Below are 16230 nucleotides of genomic sequence, written 5' to 3'. Positions count from 1 at the left end.
TGCCCCAGGGAGCTTGTAAACCAAAGGAGACATAACCCAGAGAGGGAAGGCAATAAACAAGGGGGTGAAGGAATGTCGGAATAAGAGTTCTAAGGAGAGACTGGGAAACAGGCATATTGGGCAACATTTTCAAAAGCACCTAAGTAATTGAAGAGACTAAGGTGAAATCCAGACACCATTTAAGTCAATGGAGTGACAGAAGAGATTAGTGGCAATTTTTTCCAAAACACCTACTTAGGAGTGACTTAGGAGCCTGAGTTATAGTCTCAAAAGTGACTTAAGGCCAGAATTTAGGCCAAAATAAAGGTATTTAGGCACCTGACTTGCATTTAGATCAATGGAGTTAGGCACCTAAATAACTAAAAATCTGACCCTTAAACACTATGTCATGCCTAAGTCTCATTGACTTTCACTGAAAGAGGCAGGGGTCTTGTGGAAAAAATAGTATGTGATAACGAAATAAAAGACTGTATCGTGATGCACAGCATATGCAAGGGGGATGAATCCAGGTTGCACAGATACCCCTAATTCTGGCATTTCCAGCCTTTTGAGTACTTGACCTGACTCCTATTCTTTAACATTGTTTTTTGCGTGTAGTTTACGTATAAATTAAAATTGTGACCAGTATCTCCATTGAAGACCGGAGGAAGCAACTGAAGAAAAAAAAATGATTATATTAGGGTCCGAATCCTGCCCTCATTTACACCTGTGTAACCACGATGACCTGACTGGGTTTTATGAGTGTAATTAGGAGTAGAATCTAACTCCATAGCCCTGGCGGGGCCCCACCTTGTTTCTGCAGAAGACAACTGAAGGGCATGGTACAGGAGCAGGAGAAGAGGATAAATCTGGGATTTTTTACTGTTCTTTCTGCTCTTTTGCACACCGACGGTTCAGGTTCTCCACGGAGATGCCCTTTGTGCAGATCTTACACAGCATTCCTGCAAGCCCTAGACCTCCTCCCCTTCCCCTTCACTCAACAAAGAAAAATACTGAGCTGTTTCCATTGGCTTCTCCATTGTGGTTTTGTAGGGGCTAACCTCCAATTTCAACAATACATCTTTTGTGAGGAGCTCCCAGCAGAAACCTTAGACACCTTCCCTAAGATCTGTTTGCTTACAGAAGACGAGGTAGGATTTATTTAAACCTGGCTAGATTAACGTCTCACAGACATTAGCAAAATGAGATTTAATCAGGCTCTTCTCTATACTTTCCAATGAAATAAATCACATTCATTATCACATCAGAATAAGATACAAGTACTGAGCTGGGAAACTAAAGTCTTTTGTCCTGGGGAGAGTGGAAGGAGGTTGAAAGAAAATGGGATCAAAGATAACTGCTAGGACTGTCTCAACATTCAGACTGGCAAAGGCTGTAGAAGAGCCGGAGGAAGGACTGTGCAGTGCTTTGAGTGCTAGCTTGGAACTTGGAAGACCAGGGTTTAATCCTTGCTCTACCATAGGCATCCTGTGTGACCTTGAACAAGTAAATTCCCTTTTACAAATGGAGAACTGATGCACAGAGAGGCTAATAAGGAGGGGGAGGGATAGCTCAGTGGTTTGAGCATTGGCCTGCTAAACCCAGGGTTGAGAGTTCAATCCTTAAGGGGGCCATTTGGGGAACTGGGGTAAAAATCTGGGGATTGGTCCTGCTTTGAGCAGGGGGTTGGACTAGATAACCTCCTGAGGTCCCTTCCAACCCTGATATTCTATGATTAATAGCACTGCCCTCCCTTGTAGGCAAACATTAAAGACTGTGGGGCACTCAGATGCTACAGTGATGCAGACTATATCAGTACCTCAAGTAGGCAGGGGTATGGGCTAATCACTAAAATTAGGATTCCTGGGTTCTATTTCAAGCTGTCATTGGCTTCCTCTGTGACCCTAAGCAACTCCCTTTGCTTCTCTGTGCCTCAGTTTCTCTACCTGTAAAATGGGGACAACATTTTCTAGAGATGTTTTAGAGTTTAATTAATGTTTGTAAAGCCCATTCAGGTTCTTGGATGAATGTTGTGATAGACAGTAAGTTCCAAGTGTAATGAGCCCTTAACGCAGACATAGCCTCCTACTTTTTAAAATATCTCTGCAGTGCAGAGCTAAGCAGTGAACATACAATCATGGCTTTTTCAATCGTCACCCCAGAAATTCTCCTGAAGAGGCCTAGCTGAAACGACAGGTTTACTCTTTTTGTAGATCTCAGATTACAAATCTGAAGAAAAAGAAACGACTAGGCAAGGTTAGTGTGAGTGCAAACTCTAGCATTTCCCCACGCAGGCACAGTTGCGGGCGTACAAACAGAGACACTGTTTTGAAAATGAGGCCCTTAAAGCACAGATCTCCCATTCTTTGACACTGGGCTGGGAACTATGGGCCTAAACAAAAGCCTAGTGGAGCCAATGCAAAAACTCCCATTGACCTGAGTCGACTTTGGATCAGGCTCCACATTGGTTGAACTGGTTTAAAACCCAAACGGCTCTAAACATGTTTGGGCCCTATCCACAATGGCCATGCAAACGGTGTTGAAACCAAATTAGCCCGGCCTGGTTTACAATCAATGCAGCACACAGGTTTGAGGCCCAGGGTGGATGGGGTCAAGATGTTTTTAGCAGGCAAATATCACAAGAAATACAAAGTGTGGGTGTGTTGGGGCAGTGAGAACAGGGGAAGAGGAAATATCAGCTAAAGCAGCAGCACTGTTAGTAAATACAATTGTCAATGGTTTTTTCAGGAGGAATTAGCATCTCTTTAAGTTAAATAAAATGTACTAGTTCTCAGATCCTTGGCCAGGTCTCTGTTTGAATCAATCTGTCCATCCTAAGGTAAAAGCTACGACTCTGTTTTATCTCTAACCAAAGCTTTGCCCTCAACCTTTGCTTTGGCTTCCTGCTTCCAGCAAATAAACTCTCCGGAGACAATTCTGGTTGAGGATCATACTCACACTCCAGTAAAATAACTAAATATCTTCAGGAAGGAGTACAGTTAAAGAGGCAGCTGCTAATTATGAGTCAATCTCTAAGTGGCAGGATTTCCATCTGCTGCTGAGACAATGCTTTCAGGAGCTTAATGACTCCTTGGTGATAACAGGCAAGTTAAAACCAACAAACTGGGAAAAGTTCTCTCATTAGAATTATCAGCAAGAAACAATGAAAAAGTGGGCAGGGAGCTTCCTGAAGAATGGAGACAAGACTTGTGTTTGGGATTGTTTGAATACACCCCCCCCCACACACACACAAACTGGCTTATTTTTACCTAATTACAAGGCCATTCCCCAGGTAGCATTTGAAAGCTTAGAAAGCTGTTCTCACATCCGTTGGAGGTAATAAACCAGAATGACCTTCAGCTTCCTTCGGTGCAAACAAAAGCACCGCGTGGTGCTGGAAATCAAATATGACACTTACTCTTTCGGAGGGTTGATGTCCTCTGGTCGAGCCTCAAAGAACCTAAAGACTTCATCACACTGTGAAATGTGAGGAGGAAGCCTGACAAGTGCCTGTAAAAGAAAGGAGGGAGGGGAGAGGAAAGTGTTTAGAGAAATCAAGTTTAGAAACAGGTCCTTAAATATACAACCAAGAGGCAAGAAAAGGAACAACGCAAAATTCTGGATCGGGTCAGCAGAATGATGTTAGAAGAGCAGAGGGAATAAACAAGGAAAGCATCGTGCCAGGGTGCTTCCCTGAAAAGAAAGGCTGTGACATGTGTTAGTGCAAAGGGGTTATGCTGTGTGCCTAAACAAGCAGAGGGGCTTGGGGATGGCTGGTTTGGTTTTGGACACATGGGGCAAAATTCCCCTCTAGCTATTCATGTGCAAGTCCATCTTATTTATAGTGTAAACCAGGGGTTGGCAACCTTTCAGCAGTGCTGTGCCGAGTCTTCATGTAGACACTCTAATTTAAGGCTTCGCGCGCCGGTAATACGTTTTAACGTTTTTTAGAAGGTCTCTCTATAAGTCTATAATATATATCCAAACTACTGTTATATGGAAAGTAAACAAGGTTTTCAAAATGTTTCAGAAACTTTATTTAAAATTAAATTAAAATGCAGATCTGATCCGTTTAGCGTGATCCTTGCCCTTGCTTTTCCTTGCTGAGTTTTCCAATGTCTGGCGGCGCGTATTTGGATACTTTAAGCTGCACACAGGCTTCTGAGTGATCACCTGGAACCCCCGATCGGCAGCTGAGGTGAGTGGAGCTGGCGGCTGGTAGGGCTGAGCAGGGCCGGAGGCCTGGACCCTGTCTGGCAGGGGGCCTGCGCTGGAACTCCAACCGGAAGCAGGGTGAGTGGGGCTGCAGCGGGGGACCCCGGCTGGCAAGGGGCCAGCAGCCAGAACCCCAGAGCAGCGACTGAGCGGCTCAGCCCGCCGCCGCTGCTCTGGGGCTTTGGCCACTGGCTCCTGCCAGTCGAGGTCTCGGCCCGCTGCCAGCCTGGGGTTTCTTCACCCCAGCCAGCAGCGGGCGCTGAGTGGGACCAGCAGCGGGACACGGCTGGCAGGGGGCCAGCAGTGGGAACCCTAGAGCAGCGACTGAGCGGCTCAGCCCGCCGCCGCTGCTGCTCTGGGGCTTCGACCACTGGCTCCTGCCAGTCAAGGTCTCGGCCCACTGCCAGCCTGGGGTTTCTTCACCCCGGCCAGCAGCGGGCGCTGAGTGGGCCCGGCAGTGGGACACGGCTGGCAGGGGGCCAGCAGTGGGAACCCGAGAGCAGCGGTGGGCTGAGCGGCTCAGCCCGTGCTGCGTGCCATCAAAAATCGGCTCGTGTGCCACCTTTGGCACGCATGCCGTAGGTTGCCGACCCCTGGTGTAAATGCTTCAGGGCAGAGACCGTCTCTCTGTTGTGTTTGCACAGTGCCTTGCACAATGGGGCCATGGCTGCTAAGTATAAATACATAAAACAATAACAACAATAATAAATACGTAAACTACAAATTCAAAACTCACTAATATAGTGGAGTAATTTGCTCCATAAACCCTCTCATTTATGGAGTGAATGCAGGACTTGCCAATGAGTTTCCTTGCAAGCTAACAGGAAAAAAAGTGATTAATTGGTTGGAAAGACAGGCAGAGAGGCTTTTTCCGCTGTACAAAGGAGCCTTCATGCAATGTATCATGGCTAAGTACAGTATATTAATGCACTCTGTAAGGTACCGATATGCAGTGCACGTTACACTCAACAATAATAAATGCAATTTGTGGGATAACATCAATTATTTTTAAGTCTATTGAAAACTAAGCATTCAAATAGATGAGACAAGCACATCACGTAAAGGCCAAAAATGTCTTAGGTATTTGCTCTCTAGGTTCCATGGCTTGGTTCTGTCAGAGAAGGTCAAATAATCATCCAAAATGTGAGAGGCAACAGAGAAGAAAGAATCAGATCAGTGCTCTGATTTGCACATGGTTCAGAGATTTACAGAGGGAAGTGAACAGCATAAGGGGAAGAGAGGGCTGGGATTAACCCTCTCCTTTGCTAAGGCATGTTGGAAGTAGGCTACGTGAACAGTTAAATATATAGACAAAGCTTCTTAGAGGCATTGTAAACCTGTTCAACAGAATGAGACTGTCTGGCTTTTAAGTCAGTTGAAAATAGGGCAAAAGACCTGAACCCCCTTCCAGACAATCTTGAAAGACAGATGAAAAATTGCACTAGTACTAACTCATGGATATGGCTGGGCGAACTGGGCTTGACTAACCTCGTGATAGATCTGATTGATCTGAGTCCGAAACAAAAAGACACAGCACTGCGATTCAGTTAGCTGCGTTGTTCTACGTCTAACCAAACTTCTAGAAGCACTGGAATTTGTTTCCATATAATTGCAGTGAGGGAAGAACAGCTGAAAATTTAAAACAATGACTTAATACTGCATTTCTGTCCCCTGAATTCTCCAGCTACAGTACATGTATCCCTGACTTGAAGAGGTCTGAAATTCAAGAGCTTCTTAAGAGCCTAGGGTTTGCTTTATTCTACCTGAGGCAGATTATAGGTAGGGGAATTATATTAGACTTCAGTGAGTTTGTGAACCAAGTGACACTGGCCCTCGGTGAAATGCAGAGGAGTGCCAAACAGTGAGGAAGCAATGCTGGGCTGCCCAAACTGGAACCGGCATAGCTGCTGCAGTGCTGAGAACATGACATAGAGCACAGATGATTCTCTCAATATATCACATATAGAACTGGAAGGAAACAAATGGAAAACAAAATGCTTTGTCTTGGAATAAAGATGCCCTAATCTCGGCTGCTGCACAATTAATAACTGATGTCTTGTTTTAAACTAAAAGAAATAAAGTTGTGTGAGTTTTGTCCTCATTGCGTATAAACTCACACATACATATGGCAAATCAGAACCATTACCCGGAAGACGCAATTCCAGCCCAGGAATAGCAGTAACTGTAGAAATTTGAAATTGGATTCTACCCAAGGGGGGAGGGGAGAAGCATAAGGGTAAGAGAAACGTCACTGGATTTCACAGCACAATGAACATAATGAAGACACAAACACAAGGTTAAAGCACATTTCATTCAATTTCAGTCTTCAAGCAGAAGGAGAGGTGACTTGATCTAGTGGACTGAGAAAGGGAATGGAGCCCTGAGAGCTTGTGCTGTCTCTGCCATTGACTCCTTTTTGACCCTGGGCAAGTCACTTAACCTCTTTAGACCAAATTCAGAGAAGATATGTAAACCATATCTGGAATAGGGAGAGAAACACCTATTTTGCTGGGGTGCTGAAAGACTTAGTTATTGAATGTCTGTACTGTGGTTCAAAAAACTATTGTTGTTTATGGGCTTGACCTTGCGACCATTGGAGTCAATGATGCAGCTTCCATAGACTTCGGTATTGCAGGACTGAGAACGGTAAGCGCTAAGTATCATTAGCATAAACATAAATCCCCAAGTGTCACTTGGCCCTGCAAGTCTAGAGTGGCTCTTTCCTGAGGAGACTGTCAGAGAGGACAACATTTTCAAACTTGGGGGTGTGATGGGGCACACCCCCACCCCAATCAGGAAAAGGCTAATGATGGCCTCTGGGCTGAACCAGTACTGAACAGACACACCTGCAGAGCCTGCTCCATTTGGAGCAAATGAGCTTAAAAGGGAGTGTGTGTCACAGGAAGGAGTGGCAACCAGGAGAAAAGCTACTGTGCACCCGAGGCAGCTGACTCCTGTAACAGAGCCACCGACAGGAGGACAACTTGGGAACCTCTGCTGCCCACAAGGACTCATCAGACCACATACATGCTGTCTGAAGCCTGATGGGTTTGAAGATAAGCCCTGACCTGGGATCAAGCCATAGTCCATCTTCATAAACAAGACAGATCTTTACACACTTTTCTGAAACACTTGGAGACCAAGTGCCCCCATCATAAGAAGGATTTGGGCCCAGTTTTGGGCCCCACACTACAAGAAGGATGTGGATAAATTGGAGAGAGTCCAGCGGAGGGCAACAAAAATGATTAGGGGGCTGGAGCACATGACTTATGAGGAGAGGCTGAGGGAACTGGGATTGTTTAGCCTGCAGAAGAGAAGAATGAGGGGGGATTTGATAGCTGCTTTCAACTACCTGAAAGGGGGTTCCAAAGAGGATGGATTTAGACTGTTCTCAGTGGTAGAAGATGACAGAACAAGGAGTAATGGTCTCAAGTTGCAGAGGGGGAGGTTTAGGTTGGACATTAGGAAAAACTTTTTCACTAGTAGGGTGGTGAAGCACTGGAATGGGTTACCTAGGGAGGTGGTGGAATCTCCTTCCTTAGAGGTTTTTAAGGTCAGGCTTGACAAAGCCCTGGCTGGGATGATTTAGTTGGGTTTGGTCCTGCTTTGAGCAGGGGGTTGGACTAGATGACCTCCTGAGATCCCTTCCAACCCTGAGATTCTATGATTCTATGATTTTGAGGGGGGCAGAATTTATGAAAACGCCCAATGTAACCTAAAGAGAGCCCAGCCTATCATAGAGTGCCTAACATAAGGAACCTACATAAGTGGCCTTCACTTCAAGGGGAGCTGCTGCTGTGCAGCCTAAACATGGAAATAGGAGCATGTGGTGGATTTTCAAATGGGCTAAGTGACTTAGGAGCACAAGGCCCATTGACTTTCAATAGGATTTGTGCTCAAGTCATTTAGGTGCTTCTGAAAATCCCACTCCCAAATTTATGTCCCTATTTTGGGAAATCTTGGGTCATCCACAAAGAAAACCATTGGCCCTATCTAGTCTAATATATTGAGATATACCTATCCCATAGGACTGGAAGGGATCCTGAAAGGTCATTGAGTCCAGCCCCCTGCCTTCGCTAGCAGGACCAAGTACTGATTTTGCCCCAGATTCCCAAGTGGCCCCCTTAAGGATTGAGCTCCCACTGAGCTATCCTGCCCCCCACTTAGGTGGAGCATTTCAAAAGCACCTCAATGACTCTGGAGCACAAGCCTCATTGAAAGTCAGTTTTTGTTAGTTTTTGAAACTACAGCTCTGACCCTGCACTTGTTTTAACACCCAAAACTCCTACAGAAATCAATAGGATTTGGGGATACACAAAGGCTGTAGGATCCGGATCCATGTAATATCTCCTAGAAGACACTGCTGCTGGGAAAGCTCTGTGTAGACGGGGCTGCTGGGGACTGGGAGGCTACTGCAGCACTAACCACACATGGTTCTGCCCCTTACAGAGCTCCCTTAGGCAAACACACAATGCACCAACCATTAGCTACACCAGTCTAATGAGATTCAAGACAGTTAACAAAGAGCGTACTGAGGAGGCAGTGTCCCATGTAGATGGCAATACGAAAGAGTCCAACAGTTTGAGGAAGAGAGTAAGTCCCAGGCCAAAGATACAACAGAGCGAAGGAAGGACTGCAGGATGGGGTCAAGCAAAGGACGGAGTTCAAGATAGGGAAAGAAAGAGAGGAAAACAGATGGCAAGAGGATACAAACCATTGGGAAGTGGCAAGGGGTTGGAAATGGGGGCAAAATACATAATTAGAAGCAGCAACCATCCCAAAACCATAAAGGATTTGCACAGGAAAGATAAAAATGCTAACACATGGAATTCAGTTTTTCACACTTGCAGAATATTATCAGCAATAACATGTTTATCCGTGCCGAGTATTTAAAGCAGTAATGAGCAACTCATACCTCACGCACATAGCCATATGCCTTCAGAAAAAGGTGTTTATGGCTTTATTTCAACATGCAATTTTCTCGATAGAATGCGGTTTCCAGGGAAAACTCACAGAACAATAGCCAATATCAGAAAGCGTATTAGAAGTGATGCAACATCTGCCAGTTCATACCCAGTCACTTCAGTTATAAAGGCTTTTGGCAAATGTTAATATTTACATGGTGCCATCCGCGTGCATGGTGCTGTATGTTAGATGGAGTGTGTAAAACAAAAAACAGATCCATGCCCACAGGAGCTTATTGTCCGCCAGTACAGAAAGTGCAATTCAACATAATGCAAAACCACAAACAAACCACAGAATGGAGAGTGTGTGTTACGGACAGAACGTGTCTGCATGTGTGTGAGCATGAGCATGGTTTTGTATACATATCTGCATATGTGTATGTATAGACACATATACTTACAAATATACACACAGATGTGTATTACAGACATTGGTATACAGATGTGTGTATGTATGTATACAAATGCATATTATAGGTGCAGCTGGTAGTGCTGCATATAGTTAAGGCTGTTCGGCAATTCCCATTATAAGGGCCTGTTTTCAATTTCTTATAATTTTTCAGTCTTGAATTATTCAGGCTGAAATTTTCCATGCTGGGTGTCTGCCTTAGGCTGAAATTTTCTGGAAAGTTTCAGGGAAAATGGTTCGGCTGTTTCTCAGAATGAGGTAGAGGTTTTGCCATGATAAAAAAAATTGCTTACCACTGTTTCACTAAGAACTTCTAGCACCCCCATGCTTTGGAGCAGGGGCTTGAAATTTGGCAAGGTGGTTGTCCTTTAGGGTGACCAGACAGCAAGTGTGAAAAATCGGGACAGGAGGTGGGGGGTAATAGGAACCTATATAAGAAAAAGACCCAAAAATTGGGACTGTCCCTATAAAATCGGGACATCTGGTCACCCTATTGTCCTTGTGTCAGGAATGTGCCTTTTGAAAATTCACCCAAATGTGTCCAAGCTACGTGCCTCTGAAAATTGCCATTTGCACATGCTCAGTAGAGACTTCTTAAAGGGTGGCAATTAAATTCTCCAGTGATTCCACCTGCACCGAGCACGCTCCATCCTTGCAGAGTTCCTAAATGCCAAATGTACTGCGTATGCGCCAACCCCATAAAGCAACTGAGCACGCTCCAATCTGGCACTCCAGGGAACTGATCAGGATTTTCCTTGAAATTGCTGGTCCTGGCTGCCAGGGGCTGCTGAACTCAGAGAAAATCTGTGCTTTCAATACTCCCCCTGCTGGTTTCCAGGCAGCATGGAGTGGAAGCTACTGGGCTTGAATGAAGAAGGGACAAGGGCTGGATTGAGTTACTTTTTGTTAGCTCAAATGACAGATATCTGTGCTGTGAATCTAATGGTTCCACTCAAATGACGACCCATGTGAGTGTCAATATGATTCCATACAATTACGTTTCTGTTTTTTCAGTTTGCTTTTTTAAAAGCTGAGAAAATTACACACAACAAAATTACATGAAAAGAACATTAAGATAGCAAAGGCAAGGACTCTTATGGTATGTATACTCATGAAGACAGTAGTAGACCTACTCTAAATTTTCTGATTTTTAACAAATTTTGAAAACATTTTAAGATAAATTTTGAATTTTTTCATGAAAATGTGACACATTTCTAATCAGCTCTAATTATTATTAATTTTTCATTTGGTGCTCATTGGTCTCTGTAGTAGACACAAACAGAAAAACTCATGTGTAAGTTTTGGCAGAATAATGGCCTAAAGACTGACATAGAGCAGAGAGGATGGACTGGGAAATCTAGAGGAAGGTAATTTTCTTTTTTTAATTATGATCTCACAACATGTGGACAATGTGCAACAAGCAAGATCAAATTTTTCTCACTTGGAGCTGCCAGTATTAAGCCCCTCTGAAAAAACCCACTTTTATTTAGGTGTGAAAATAAGAGACTTAAGTCCTCAATTTAGGAAAGTACTCAATGCTTACTTAAGCCCATTCCTAGTCAGGTCAGCACTGAAGCACATACTTTTTAAGCACATGCTTAAGTCAATGTGATTTATGCACGTGCTTAAGTGCTGTCCTGAACAAGAATGCTTTCCTACATTGGCAACTCCAAATCTGAAAATGTTGATCTGAGTTTTTCAGAGGGGGTTGAACAAGGAGAGCATGGTGGTTTTGTGAACCACAACTCAGAGGTCATTCCACGCATAAGGCACAGTACGTATTGGACACATGCTTACCAAGAGATGTATTTTGGCCATCAACGTTTAGAAGTCCTATTAAATAAAATGTTCCTCCCTCCCCCGGCAGAGCAAGAATATGAAGTTGCTCTTTATTTTAAATTGGCAAAAGATCTTCAGATGCAAGGAGGAAACTGGTTCAGATGAACCCAGAGGAGCGCAATTCACATTAAAGTAACTTAAAGTCTATGGTTAAGAGGGAAATCATCCAGAGATATCAATTCCAGTGGGCAACAAATATTTGCAGGCAGAGTTTGCCTGGTCTGTTAGATTACTTTCTAAATTAACCAGCAATACATTCAGAGTGCTGCAGTTTATGTTCACAGATGAGAAAAAGCACTGAAAATATTCCCTCTCTGCCCCTCTCCCCTTTTCACTGCTTCTTAAATGCTTCTTACTGCTGTGCCAAACATTGGCCTAATTATCACAGTGCAGCTATTTCCCTGAGCTGTAATAAAACAGTGAAATATCCCGAGTCCTTGGGAGGTCTCCTTGGTAGTGGGCAGTGTGGGAGTCCAGTGTTCTCAAGTTCAGAAGGGACGCACTCTTGGGGGCTGACATAGTACATTTTACAGACCTCCCTGTGCTGCAGCGGCTCCACACAAATGCTCAGACATGCTTTGTCTGGCTTTCATTGTTTCTGTGTCTGTCGAAAAAAATCAGACCCCACATCTCAAACGTGCAAACCCTCCCACCCAGAGAGAGACAGCTTGCAAACTCAAATGATTAAAAAAAAAAAGAAGAAGAGGAAGCTGTAGCATTCTTATCACGCATTTGCCAGGGCCTTTCTGAGCTTCTGCTTTCCAGGACAGGTGATATGGAGGAGTAAAGCTCATCTGGCAACAATCAGCCTGAACTCTGGATTTGAGCCTGACTGGGTCTACTCACGCTAGAGGTGCTACTGATTTCAGTGATGCTGCAGCTGCAAGCAGCGGTCATAGAGGCAGGCCTTAAGTCTTATTTATTGATTTTAATGCCATGGGTCAAAAGTCCTCCATGACAGCTTCACGCAAGCGCAACCCTACATCATCCCCTTTCAAGGCTCAATATTCAGTTGCATCCTAATTTTGAGTTCACAAAAGGTGAACTTCATCCCTGTCTGTGCCTCACTTGAATTCCATTTAAGCTATTTTGGAGGCTAACGTGGGACTGAAGTGGTGCATAATGGATGAACACTTCTCCAGGTTTTATGTTATTGTGGTGTAGTTTGGGATAACTTTTAAAATCAATACAAGCAGTGAGAAAGGAGGGAAGATATAAAGGAGTTAACACTTCTGAAGTTGTGGGGCTAGATCCTAATTTCACTGAAGTCTGCGGAAAATATATGTAGCAATAATTGCAGCTCGGGAGGAAACAGTTAATATTAGTTAATACTGTTTTATCCACAACCTCTTTCCCCTTCCCTGTATCAACTGTACTTTTCCTGGTTGTTATGCTCCTGATTCCCAGCTGCCTAACATTCCTGGTCAATTTCATACTGGAGGAATTCCAAGGTTATGATTGGGCGAACATCCAGGATTACACAGATCATATACAATGGATTCAGAAACCCCTTACACTGATCTATAGCAAAGACCCCAGAAAATACTCCTGATGTCTAGGTCTTAATAAGAAGCAGGCATGAAATACTGCCCTCATTGAAGTCAGTGGCAACATTCTCATTGATTTTGAAGGGGCCAGTATTTTACCCCAGCTCGGACCTAACAAGAATCTCTCTTTCCCTCCCCAAACCTTTGTCCAAAAACTCTAATGAACTTTTGAGGCTCACAATGTTTGCTTTTCATTATTATTTTCAAACACCTCTGGACTTCCATGGTCTGGAAGTGGAAGCTGTGAAACATAAGACAGCGATTCCTTGTCTGAATGGAGCCAGGAAGCAGGAGGAAATTTTAAAAGAAAGCCGTTCTTGTGAGCTTTGCAGACTCAAAAAGTTCGGCAAAGGTGCTGGTTAAAATCTGTAAAGCCCTATGTGGTCTGGCACCCAGTTACTTCCTTAGGCCTCTATCCCTATGTCCTGCTGTGAGATTCATGAACCACAGTGTTGCTGTCCTGCCAGCCAACAGACTGACTAACCACTGTGTCACTCTTGCTACCAGTGACGGGGGTAGAAATACAAGTGGCAGAGTTGATCTGGCTTAGCCTACGACTGGGTCTGGTGATCTTCAGGGCAGGGTATAAGATGAACATTTTTTATCAAGCTTTTCAGTGACCCGCGGACCATTTTTGCGGCAGGCTCTGCAGATTTTAATGAATTTTGGTCAGTTTTAGATTAATGTAAAAGACTGAGGCAAAGAGCACCATTAATCAATCAATACATTAAACAAATAGCCTCTCTTTGGAGAAGCATCCAAGCTTCCCCACACTGAGCCATAGCTTGAAATTTGCCCATTAGTGATTCAAATCTATTCTAGCATTAATGAGAAGGCTGCTGGAAATGAAGGAGGTTCATTGTGCTCAGCTAAAATCTAGTGAGGGTCTGAACGGACTTTTCCATGAGAGAAAATACATAATGAGAAGGATGGCTAGTGGTGGTGATAGCACTTCAATCCTAATGATAATTGCAACAACAGTCGTTGTAATATACTCCTCAGATATGACCGGTGATGTAACCCTAACCCGGTACTGGTCTGTCTGCTTCTCAGACAATGGCGGCCCAGATTACCAGCTTCCAGTTCATCAAGGTCAGAGGTCATGTCTGCACCCCCCAGCGTAAACTATTGCCTTCTACATGGCATGCCTGTTTGGTGAACCCGTGACATTATTTTTTACTGCATGTGTCTCATGCAGCTCCTTTCCGAGCAAATAATGCCGGGAATACAGTACAAGCACACATTTTTAAAGATGGCTATTAGGCAATTATTAGTCAGACACTGCATTAATTGTTGCATAAAAAGCCTGATCTCATGAGATAAGACTTTTTTCACAGTTTTCTGGACCGGATGATTCAGATGACAAGGACTTCAATGAAGCAGAATGTCTGCTCCCTTTCCACATGCCTCAGGCTCTGTGGTCTCCAGTGATCTGCACCCAGTTTGGATAAGCAAATATCTGACAGGAAACATTTTTGAGAATATATATTTTTCTCTTCTACCTGCCCCTCTAGTTTTCTTAAAAGGGGGGAAAAATTGCAGGAAATAAAAGAGGACGTCTGGGGTTTAGATTATGCACTTGGGTTGACATGGCTGATCCCACCTTAAAACCAGCACAGCCTTAAAACCAGCATAGTCTTAAAACCAGTCTTGCTCTGGAATACCTTTTAATTTAGTGTCAGAAGATTAATTATCAACAAATCGCAAAATCAGGGATGGAAGAGGCAGATTAGGTCACCACACCCACCCTCCACTTGCCAATACACTGTTCCTCCCTGCAATGCATTTCCCAGGACTTCACTCAGTATTGGAAACACTGTCGAAAAAAGTAGTAAATCATTTATCTCTAGCTTCATGCAAAGCCAAACCTGGTCTGACTGGAATATTATTGAACAGGTGGGCAGGTATGACTGATCAAATGCCATATTTACTGCTCTGCTCCACCCTCTGAATCACCCATGAGGTATATTAGGACAGCTCCGGGGTTCAACTCCAGTGGATTTAATTGCTAACTACATCTCTTTGAAATGCTCTAACAGGTGAAGGCTCACGACTTATACCATTGGCTAGGAGTATCTGTGCCTGTCAAGGGCCTGTTTCAGCCTGGCCACATATGGCTGCATCTTTTAGCTCAAGAGTCCTCAAGAGCACTATCTTCAACTCTTCTGAGCTCCCTGGGCTGCGTTACCTCTGTCTATAATAGTAAAACACAAGAGGATTCCTAATGCAGGAATTCTACCAGGACCAGACCGGCAGAGGAATGTTGTTTGGCAGAACCAGAGCTCAGACCAGAGTTTGATGCTAAGATGAAGAGCGCTGACACCGCTAGTTGAGCACAGAATCCCTTATCTGATATTAAGATTCTCAACACGTAAGGTATGCAGGAGTTAAAGGTCTTCTGCAACACTGGACACCAGGCTGGTAAAAGAAGCTCCCTGGAGCACAACTCTCCCATCTTTGGCACTATTCTATAGTAGTTTTGTCCGAGGAGCCTGTAGGTCAAAGAGGTCAAGTACACTGCCACTCCCCGCCTCTCCCCTTACTTGCTGACGTTTTAGGAGGGGCAATTCTCAGCTCACCTTTCTCCTCTCCTTTTTCACGTCCCGATTTTTTCAAGCGGACAGGCTCTGCAAGTCTGATTTAGCCAGTTCAAACTCTATAATGGCATCAGCGGGAGATTCCCAGCGCTGCACTGTCTGCTAGCCATGGATATCTTTGACTGATCACCTGGCAGAGTTTTCCATCCGTAACCCTACGATACTCATTCTTCTGTGAAGATAAAGTTCTTACCCTGCAATATTCATCAATGGGCTTCAGTCTCTTCACAGCTACATCTCGAATATGACTCCTCCGGAACAGGATTTTACCTGCAAAGGGAATACATAAAAAGAGGGGTTTAGGAACATGGGTGGCACTATAGTATAACATGATAGCATGGAGTGGAAAAATGATCTAGTGCCCCATGCAGAAGACAAGGAGTCAGAATATTTGGGTTCCATTCTGGGCTCAGCCACAAATTTGCTGTGCTGACCTCGGCTAAGGCCAAGTCTACGCTACAAACTTACATCAATCTAACTATGTCACTCAGGGGTGAGAAAAATCCAGTTACACTGACCTAATCTCCAGTGTAGCCAGCGCTATGTCGATTGGAGAACGTCTTCTGTCGACATAGCTACCGCCTCTTGCAGAGGTGGATTAACTACGCCAATGGGAGAAACACTTCTGTCAGCGTAGCAGCATCTTTATTAAAGTGCTAAAGTGAAAATGCCACAAATAT

At 44.2% G+C, this 16230-nt stretch overlaps 1 protein-coding gene across 4 annotated transcripts in view; it reads right to left on the bottom strand.

Annotated features, from left to right (window-relative positions):
• Window positions 1–560: 560 nt before the first annotated feature.
• Window positions 561–16230, bottom strand: part of LOC123374066 (SH3 and PX domain-containing protein 2A-like) — a 165825-nt gene continuing 150155 nt past the window's right edge. For all 4 annotated transcript variants that reach the window (XM_045023503.1, XM_045023504.1, XM_045023502.1 and 1 more), the window contains 3 exons: window positions 15744–15820; window positions 3398–3489; window positions 561–653 (listed from right to left, as the gene is read on the bottom strand). In XM_045023503.1, coding sequence (XP_044879438.1) covers window positions 599–653; window positions 3398–3489; window positions 15744–15820 — 224 coding nt within the window. In that variant the 3' untranslated portion in view covers window positions 561–598. The remainder of the gene's footprint in view (window positions 654–3397; window positions 3490–15743; window positions 15821–16230) is intronic.

Source organism: Mauremys mutica, chromosome 7, assembly GCF_020497125.1.
Source record: "Mauremys mutica isolate MM-2020 ecotype Southern chromosome 7, ASM2049712v1, whole genome shotgun sequence".
In the NCBI taxonomy this organism is placed as follows: Eukaryota; Metazoa; Chordata; order Testudines; family Geoemydidae; genus Mauremys; species Mauremys mutica.
This window is presented reverse-complemented; position numbering and strand designations above follow the sequence as displayed.